The sequence below is a fragment of the Azolla caroliniana genome, unplaced genomic scaffold, assembly GCF_043228905.1.
Source record: "Azolla caroliniana isolate FFs.n. ecotype wild unplaced genomic scaffold, voAzoCaro1.0.p SCAF_1, whole genome shotgun sequence".
Classification (NCBI taxonomy): Eukaryota; Viridiplantae; Streptophyta; class Polypodiopsida; order Salviniales; family Salviniaceae; genus Azolla; species Azolla caroliniana.
Genome location: NW_028230436.1, coordinates 29,567,946 through 29,577,805, shown reverse-complemented (window position 1 = coordinate 29,577,805; position 9,860 = coordinate 29,567,946). Strand labels below are relative to the sequence as shown.

Genomic DNA, 9,860 nt, shown 5'->3' with positions numbered 1-9,860 from the left:
TTATAATCCATGAATACAACTCTCAGCCTTGCCAATAACACCTTTGCTACGTCGAGCTAGAAGACCACATATAAAGGTGAAAACAATCTCCAACATGGTTGTCCACCCTGGCTGGTAGTTTGAAAACTTCATGTTCGCATTTTGTTTCGCATGTACTGAAGACCATACTCAACATATAAACAACATCTCCGAGTATCCCGCCTTTTCGATGGTTCAATCACACAAAGCCTGCTGCTTGCATCTAGTGATAGGCTTTTTAATTTAGCACTTAGTTCCATATCACTACCCTTCAAAATAAACATTGAGAAGGCATCCACTTTAGCACAAATATGCCTCTTTATCACATGTGGCCTTTGATATTGACTTCCACTATCATAAATATTAGCTACAATCCAATTGCTTGAAGGTCCAACATCATATGTTTTATAGAGTATTCCATTTGCACAGCCTTTTGGTTCTTGATTTTATCATCTAAAACAAAAGAATATGGTTGGAAGATAACTCCATCGTCCTCGAGAACAGAATAGTGATTGTTAATCCCAAGCAAGATGCATGACTGAATAAGCTCTCCTGACTAAATTGTGACCTTGTTGGATCTTAAGTACTTTCCACTACCTATAAGAATAGAAGGCCCCGGAGGCATCTTGTGACTTGTGAAGAGTTGTTCCATCATCGTTCTGCAGGCCTATAGACCCACCTCCACCATCATAAATGTACTCATCAATTGAAAAAGAGTCAACTATAAGTGGCCTTCTCGGTGCTAGGATCATTTCTCTGTCCTCTTGTCTAAACCTTGATCATTTCTCGGTGCTAGGTTGGAATTTACCTTGATCAGCCAATATTTGGTTTACTTTGTGAATGGAATGAATAAATTAGAAACAATTGTGTCACTAAATTTAGATTTATGGTTGGAATATTGCCACATAATAGTTATTTGCTTAATGTGGGTTGTGTGAGGCTCATGTTGTGGGGATTGTTGAGGCTTTGTTGCTTCATTTATACATGTTGTTTTCTTGTAGCCATGCAAAGTGGCTTGTAACATATGAGTTGTATATTATCCTTAGATATGTACTTTTTATTAACTAAGGGAAGTAGATTTTTTTTGGAAAAAAAGAAGAAGTTCTTAGTTCTTAGTTCTTTGGAAAAAAGAAGAAGTTTTTAGTTTAAAAAACTCAACCAAATTAAAATATACCAACATGTTGTATAGGTGTCCAAAAAAGTCACGATCCACAAATTATTTTCTCACACTCTCATGCTCTTACATTTTTATAAATAAAATGTATCCAAATGCAAGAGAATGACAACTTGATTGACCATGGATTCATCGGTTTTTCATGCTATGTGGAAGAAAGACACACACTCTAGAAGAAATGGGAAATTGGTTGGCAAAGTTCTTGAACTTCAGAAACATCAAACTTGACCTATTATTATCAAGAATATGCCATAAATAGTTCATCATCTTCTTGTGCAATAAATAGATATTTAACTTGGCTATAGCCTTATAATACACACTATGATGGTTATAACTTATATCATACATTTGGTTTTGGCATTGACAAAACATTTTGAATTAGAATGGATTTTAGCATTCTTCCTACGAATGAGTAGTGGAGTAGATCATTTGAGATATTCCAATATTGGCCCTATGTTAAGTGGTCAACATTTGGGTTGTGATTCAATCTTGGAAAGTTAATTACGAGTTGAGTTATAATTCACATGTTTGATTATGGTAATAGTAATTCTCTCCGTAAAGAATTACTTTACATTTCACTTTCCAAAACCTTGCAAGGGTTTCGGGTTTTTATTACATTCATTATACAATGCGAAATACATGATAATGCCCTGAATAATATTATTACTCGATCATAAAAAACCAAGTTCCATAATTAATGCACGTCACATTTTTGTACCACTAAATCGCTTAATTGCATGCAAATGTGAAGCTATGTTAGATAATTCAAGGTGTTAGAATATTGTAGATGATCGAAGCAATGAATTAAGTCTAGACTCTAGAGTATGCATATTGTTTATTTCTTGTGACTTAACTCACAAAATTTCTACATGCAATTCAGATTTATATTTTTATTTCCCAAAAAGGAGCTACTTTCCCATTAGTTAGAAGAGATTTTTACAGAAAGACTATACAATATGGCTTATGTATAAATCAGGGAATCACATGTGTATTCTTTTGTTTTCTTTTTCTTTTTCCAAATAAGAATATACCCCATTAGTTAAAATGACATACAATACACAACTTTAGTCATTATCTACTTCCACATGGGCTACCTCACTTATTTATCTTACACTCAATAGCCCACATGTTTGTTCTCCATGTTTCTCATATCATCTAATGGGAGGGGAGAACAACCATCTCGGTACTACGTACTACCACTGTATATCCACTCCAATTTCTATAGCCATCGATGTAGTACACCATCGTTTTCTGAAATTCAGCCTCATTAATTTTGAAGCATCATGTGTTCCATCAATCCGCTCATATATGGGCCCTCAATGTAGTTATTAATGTGTGCCATATTAACTTAATAGATTCTGATGGAGGCCGTTTGTTTGCTGAAAATACCCTGGTACATCTTGCCGTTTGTTTACGAGATATCCTATAAAGCTAAAATTGTATGATGTCGAGTTCAATGAGGGTTTCCCTGAACATACATGGACATGAATATATTGTTGGGGATTTCCATGCAGATTTTTAAGTATTGTAGACATATCTAACATGCTTTGTTTGAGACATAAGACTTTGGAATTGTATTTTAAAGGTATGGTTAAACTCATAGTGCAAGTGTGGAAACAATAGATAAAAATGTTGGGCACTGTTTTTTTTATGAAAATTGTATACTACTCTCCAATAGCACACTTTCTACAACCACGTTATTGTCATGCATTGAGTTTTTCACACATATATATTAGTGAACCCAAATTCAACCCATGGACAATAACACACATCTTTCCACATATTTTTGTGTAGATTCATCATCAAGAAAGTTGTGCACATTATAATCGGTCTAATTGAAATACATACCATTTACGATTTCAAGAGAGCATAGAAAAATTCCATGAAGAGTTATGGACCAACTCGTCATACGATAATCAATGTTTTGAATGAAAATTTTAAATTCATTTTATGTCAGAAAGGAGAGAAGAAAAATGTATATGATATCAACCCAAGTGTTACTAACACAACCTTGGTTGTCAACCAGAAATTGGTAAAAGTTAAAACCCATTCAAGTTAATGCCATGTAGCTTATACCGAAAGCCATGAACTAGATGCCAACCACAAGGCAATAAACTAAGATGAAGAGTAGAGAATGTCTAGACTTGTTGAAGCTAGAGTATCGAAAGGTCGAGTGCTTTGTACATGAAGGAAAAACCTTCTTGGGCCAAAGTTTGGCACAAGTAAAGTCGATTACTCATCTATCTCGTCTACATAGTCGATTGCGCGGTCAAGACATCCCATTATCCGACTGCAGTCCCGATTATTGTTCCGATCAAACTATGCGCGGATGGATATTCTACCGCTTATCATTGGAACGGTAACGAGCGACTAATCTTGGTCACTTCAAATTTCCATGTGTTTTTCTGAAGTAAGGGATGAAATGATAACGGTGTAGGGGTTGAGGTCCGAGGAAGGGCATCGGACAGAAATAAGGAAAGCCAAAAGGGGTTGGAGGAGGAGGGGGCACCCGCGAAATATAGAAAACTTGCAGTCTGTTTCTCCATTACGGTTGAATGTCCGTTCTTCTGATTCTGATTCTGATTCCGAGGGAGAGTGAAATTTTGCAGACTAGAGAGAAACCATGGCGGGGTCGAAGTCTAAGAAGAGTTTCGTGAAGATGAAGAAGATTAAGGCTCACCTCGTTGAATGCAGAAAAACACAAAAGCTCGATCTCAGGTACCCCTCTCCTCATCCTGTTCCCCCAACCCCCTGGCCCTGGTCTCTTTCTCTTTCCTTTTAATTTCTTGTTTTTCATAAAACTTTTTTGTTTTCTTTTTCTTCTTCTAGAAATAAGTATGTCATATAAGAGATGCCATTTCAACCTTAAAATTCTAAAGAAGACATTTTTTCAACTTCTTCATTTCTAGAAGAAAAACTGTTGTTTTTTCTCTAGAGATACATTGGGTGAACCAAGAAAAAATGAAGGGGCATTCCAACAAGATTTCCTACTATGAAGATGATAACCAAAGGTTCTTGTACTCGGCATGCATATTTCTTTATTTATTGAAGAAGAGCATGCCAAAAATCTTAAAAAGGTTGACCAAATGATCATAGTAACTCATATGTATATGGATTTCACTGGAGAAGACAATGCATTTATTTATCTTCAAAGTTTAAAAGAGTGAACAAAGGTTCCTATACATGGGTCATTGAAGAAGAAAATTCCCATGGAGCAATCAAAGCCTCATTGTACCATGTATTCACCTTTCATGTTTGCAATGATTTGTTGGAGTGACTGAAGTCTGATCATACAGTTTTGTACTCCATATGTATACGAATTGCATTGATGAAGAAGGTGCCAAAGGTCTACAAGAGCTCAAAGAACTTCAAATGTCTGTAGCTTTCTCTGGACCACAACCTCGACACCCTTGTCATCGACAGATAAAAAACATTATCTCCCGCCATTGTAGGTGCTTCCCTCGTTTCGGAGACATTTCCATTCTGGATCGACCTATGCTAGAGATCTTTCGAAGACAAAAGCTACAATATATCTAACTTGAGAATCTCACATGTGCCGAAAACCAAATTCCCTCGTCTCTTTTTATCTTATATACTTTTATATTTACGAAGTATTATTTACTTATTTTTTGATTTGTTGTTCTCAAAGACGAGACAACACTTACGATGTAATCTCTTGTTTGGTCTTATAGGCCATTTTGGCCTCTTAATAGACGTTAATATATCTTTCTTTCTGAACGAGAAAATGGACAAAATTTGAAGGAGAGACCAAAAATCAAAGATTTTTGCCAGTTTGCTCTATGTCGTATATATCATCTGTTTCTGCTGTCTATTGGCACCAGACAATCTGGAACAGGTTGAAGTTCATTGCATGTCACCATGAAAGTTAACTTCTTTGTCTATGCTTGAATGGATACACCGCTTGTATTTATCTGTGATATATTTTGGTGGAGAGGCAAGGTAGCAATCATTGATGTTACACTCAGGGATGGAAAACATGAAAAATTTCTACTCACATGCCGAAAAAGCAATAGAAAAAAGTTATGAATACTTTATAAAACAAAACTTTAAGTGAGAAAGTAATAAGGAAGTATGCATGAAAATCTATCAGAGGCCAAAATCAGCCAATGGAACCAAATCATAATTTAAGATATGAGTTGGTTCGAATTCATAATTTAAGATATGAGTTTAAAGATTTCATCGATTGGCCCCAAATGTCAGTTTCCCCACAGGTATTGCCTTAACATTAATCCAGTTAGTATCAAAGCTTACAAGAGGAAAAATATTAAAGGTAGCACAACTGAAGTCTTGGGAATGCCAATCTGCATGTGTCCGGCCTACCTACTTTGTTGCTGAAAACCTAACATCACATAATCACCATAATCCTAGGCATAGACATGTAACTATTCTCCCACAAGAAATGGCACTCCTGTGACATGGATCATAAACACAGAACGTTTGGAACCAGAATTCAATCCAGGATGCATGCCAATTGGATAAAAAAGACAATCAACTTAAAGAATATGCAGATCATAGATCTTTCTAAGAGGATTCAAAGCGTGGACCTGACTAAAAGGTGGTAGTTTGTGGAAGCGATGCAGTGGATACTAGAGCTAAATCTTGCATATGGACAAGCACTATATTTACACTTGGGAGGGAAATGTGTAAGTGTTTATGGTGCAAAAAAATATGGACAAACACTATATTTACTCTTGGAAGTGATGCAGTGGACCTTTGATGCATGCTATTCTACTTTAATTTGGCAAATCACTACATGGAGGATTGGTTGGCATGCGTGCACTCTGACCCAGAGGCAACACTGGTGGGGCTCCTCACACATCCACTCATGTGGAATATTCTCAGAAGGGCCCATTAGATATGCATTTCATAATTGTATACCTGATTATCGAGCTTTGGAGCTCCCATCTCCCCATGCTAGTTCTCGGTTACCCCTCACTTTATAGTTTCTATTATTTATTCATTTGGATCTTGTAATTTCCTTTTGTTCTGGATAACTGGAAGATATATATGTTCTTGTACATGTTTTTTCTTTTTGGTTTTAGTAGACAGAAAGGCTTTCCTCTTGTTTCTAGATTCAGTTTGATCAAATTCAGATTTGGCACCATTACGTTTGCACTTTCAGTCTCTGATAAAGCTCACACAAATAATATGATCTAATTTTTCCTAGTGGTTCTATTATTTGGATGTATTTGGCCAAGCACTTTGGATATTCAAATGATCCTATACAGATTTTAGTTGTCTAAAGAGCCATTTTTTGTTTGTTTCATTGCGAGAATATTGTGTAGTAGTTTTGAGAAGATTCAAAAAGCAGTGTAATGATATGATTTGATTATTGAGTACTGTTTCTACATTTTCATTGGCAGCTCTTTGGAACTGACTGATATTCCTGAGGATCTCATGAACCTTGTTAAAGGAGCAGGGGTTACGTCCATCATAGAATTGGATTTACACAGGTTTTTCCGATTCTAATGACACTGTTTCTTTTCAGGAAATGCTTGTGCAGAGTCCATGGTCAAATTACTTGAGCTTCCATTTATTAATAGCCACTTTAAATAGAACACTCTCATCATTAGGAGAAACCTTGTGCCTTTTGATAAAATTGGCTGTTACTGAAACACTTCTGTTTATCTAAATACATAGGAGGTGCATGTAATTTTTTGGAATGCCAGTGTGCTTGTACCCAGAATAAAGTGTGATTGGATTAATTGTTTCATTATGTCGGCAGCAATAAATTGTCAGAATTGACTCATGAATTGGCCGAATTTCGTACATTGCGGTGTCTGAGACTAGGCAAAAATCATTTTCAATTTTTACCACCAGTTGTGCTAAGATATGGAAAAATTCAGGTAGATGCTTCTCCCTCTATAGTGTATATTTATGGTTTGATGGTAGTTTGCATTGCTTGCTGGAAAAATCAATTATGGAGCTGCTCTTTCATGAAATAATCTTTATCTAAGACAGATCCTAGATCTATCAGAGAATGAGATAAAAGAGCTGGATCAAGGTATACAATATCTGGTTTCCTTGAGAGAAATGAACTTTTCAAAGAATCAACTAATGACACTTCCTACTTTCTGGGGCCAACTCACTTTGCTGGTTTCGCTGAATCTTGGTGAGTTAAACATTATGTATGGCAATGTTGTATGATTGTTATACTCAAAATTTTAACATCGAAAATCATATTTTCCATTGGGGTCCTAAAAGATGAGCTGCACTTATTACAGCTAAGAACAGACTTCTGGAACTACCGGACTCTCTGGGACTATTAAGAAATCTACAATGTTTGGATGTTAGCGAGAATCTCCTCTCAACTCTTCCAAAGCCATTGGAAGATTTACAAGAACTTGTTACACTGGATGTACATGGAAACCATCTTACTGAAGTACCACCATCGCTGGGTTTGCTGAAGAATCTTACAGAGTTTGATTGTACTGGAAATCCTTTCTCTGATCCAATCAATACATTTTACTCTCAGGTTATCTATATTTTTGAATAATTTGTGGCATTGAAGTGCATTATGTGACGTGCCCTAGTTTAAACATTATGTTATAGTCTGTTGCATGTTAAAGACATAGTTTATATGGATTTGCTTAATCCATGTCTATAGGGATTTGAAAAATTTATGGATTACCTTCGCAATTTGCATGAGCTTCATCAATTAGAACAGCTGATATTCCAGAAACCTGAAGCTGAATTGTCAGGTATTCTGTTTTTCTGTGATTTACAACTTGTTTGTATCCAGTATTTTCAGGAATTAAGAATCTATAAACATTATATATCTATTATGTCATTGCATGATATACATACATACATACATACATACATACACACATACATACTTTTATTATTGAAATTGATTATACAAACATCTGCATGCTGCTTCTCTTTTGGCACTAGATTTTTAATGTCGTTGGATCTGATAGTAAAGTTGTTCCCAGCAATGAGTATTATTGGTATTTTACGAAGCCTCTTAAGAATAATTTTCTGTGGATATCTCTTATCTCCAAAACCTTCCATTAAAATCTTTAGAAAGTCTAGGTCCAGATTGAGTCCAAAACACAGCTTTAATACTAGATTTGTGGTATCCTAATGAATAGACTGATCTCTAGTCTGCAAAAAAAAGGCGGCATCCAATCACTTGTGGATAGTTGCTGTTCTGGATTCATGGTTCATTACTGGCAGTGGCAACTGTTGGTGGAGCATGAAGTGTGTGAATGGGTGATTGAGAGGATAGATTTTTGGAGGATAGCGATGATGAGGCTCGAGATTATCCTAGAAACAGTGTATATTGTTTGCTTAACAGAGCCCAGTTATTATTTCCTAGGTTCTTGTTATGATCTCCAAGATTTAACTATGAAATAGTAAACTTTCAAATATCTGTCTCCCTTCACATCACTGATCTAGTGGTGCCACAATTTCTTCCATATTATATTAATTCAGTTTGATCGATAATGGAGGTTGCAAATTTCAAACTAACCATGTTTGAATGATTGATACTTTGATTGGAAATCGAGACATTGGATGGCTTATCTAGCTTGGGTGTGATTGCCTAATGACCCTAAACCCAGAGACTTTGCATTTAGTGTCGTGTTTGAATAACAATTTTAAATCAATTGATGCAGCTCAACATATTTGAGATTATTGACAGGATTTAATACAGGGTTCTTTAAGAAGCACCACACATATTGCACATTTAACATTGTATTTGAAATAAACATTTTAATTAATTGAGGCAGCTTGATATATTTGAGATTATTGACAACATTTAGTACAGGGTTCTTTAAGAAGTACATAACACGACATGAGAATGGGCAAAGGCCACTTCTTAGAAGTGGATATAGCATCACACAAGCTGGGCCAATAACATACATATTTGGAGGACGTATTACTAATTATGTGAAGGTTATATTTAACAAATTGTAATTTATGCTGATAAACAAAGTTGAGCACCTAATTAATATTATCTTTTGAGAGACTAGGTTGAAGACATTTTTGCAATAGACTCTCGGACTCTTCTTTGGGTAAAGTTATCACCAAGTGGGAATATACCTACTGCTCGTGATGGTCATTCGGCTGCTTTTGATGGAAATAAGCGGTAATCACTTAATTTTACTGACAATGTTTTTTCTGCGTTTCTTTCTTCTTTGTATGATAATCATTCGACTGCTTTTAATGGAAATATCGTATAATCACTTAATTTTACTGGTTATATTTTTCCTGCATTTCTTTTCATTAAAAGTGTAGTAAGGCATTTAATAATACATAGTCATATAGGATGCATTTTGTGAATGGTAATGGGTATGGAGATGGGACCACAATGGTCATTCATTGTCATGATCGTAGATCCTAGAGTCAGAATTGAGTTTATGGACAGAGAAAGAAGAAAGAAAGAAAGATATATTAATGTCTTTTAAGAGGCCAAAATGGCCTATAAGACCGAATAAGAGATTACATCTTAAATGTTTTCTCGTCTTTGAGAACAAATCAAAATAAAGTAAATATTACACAGTAAATATAAAAGTAAATAAGATGAAAAGAAAAGAGACGAGAGAATCTGGTTTTTGGCACATGCGAGATTCTCAAGTTAGGTGTATTGTAGCTTTTGTCTCCGAAAGATCTCTATCATAGGTCGATCCAGAATGGAAAT

At 35.5% G+C, this 9,860-nt stretch overlaps 1 protein-coding gene across 1 annotated transcript in view; it reads left to right on the top strand.

Annotated features, from left to right (window-relative positions):
• Nucleotides 1-3,717: 3,717 nt before the first annotated feature.
• The window catches only part of LOC147869543 (dynein regulatory complex subunit 7-like), a 31,588-nt gene continuing 25,445 nt past the window's right edge, over nt 3,718-9,860 (top strand). The window contains exons 1-8 of the mRNA XM_087330637.1: nt 3,718-3,910; nt 6,577-6,666; nt 6,939-7,059; nt 7,175-7,325; nt 7,438-7,688; nt 7,821-7,914; nt 8,988-9,115; nt 9,193-9,308. Of these exons, the coding sequence (XP_087186763.1) occupies nt 3,816-3,910; nt 6,577-6,666; nt 6,939-7,059; nt 7,175-7,325; nt 7,438-7,688; nt 7,821-7,914; nt 8,988-9,115; nt 9,193-9,308 (1,046 nt within the window). The 5' untranslated portion in view covers nt 3,718-3,815. The remainder of the gene's footprint in view (nt 3,911-6,576; nt 6,667-6,938; nt 7,060-7,174; nt 7,326-7,437; nt 7,689-7,820; nt 7,915-8,987; nt 9,116-9,192; nt 9,309-9,860) is intronic.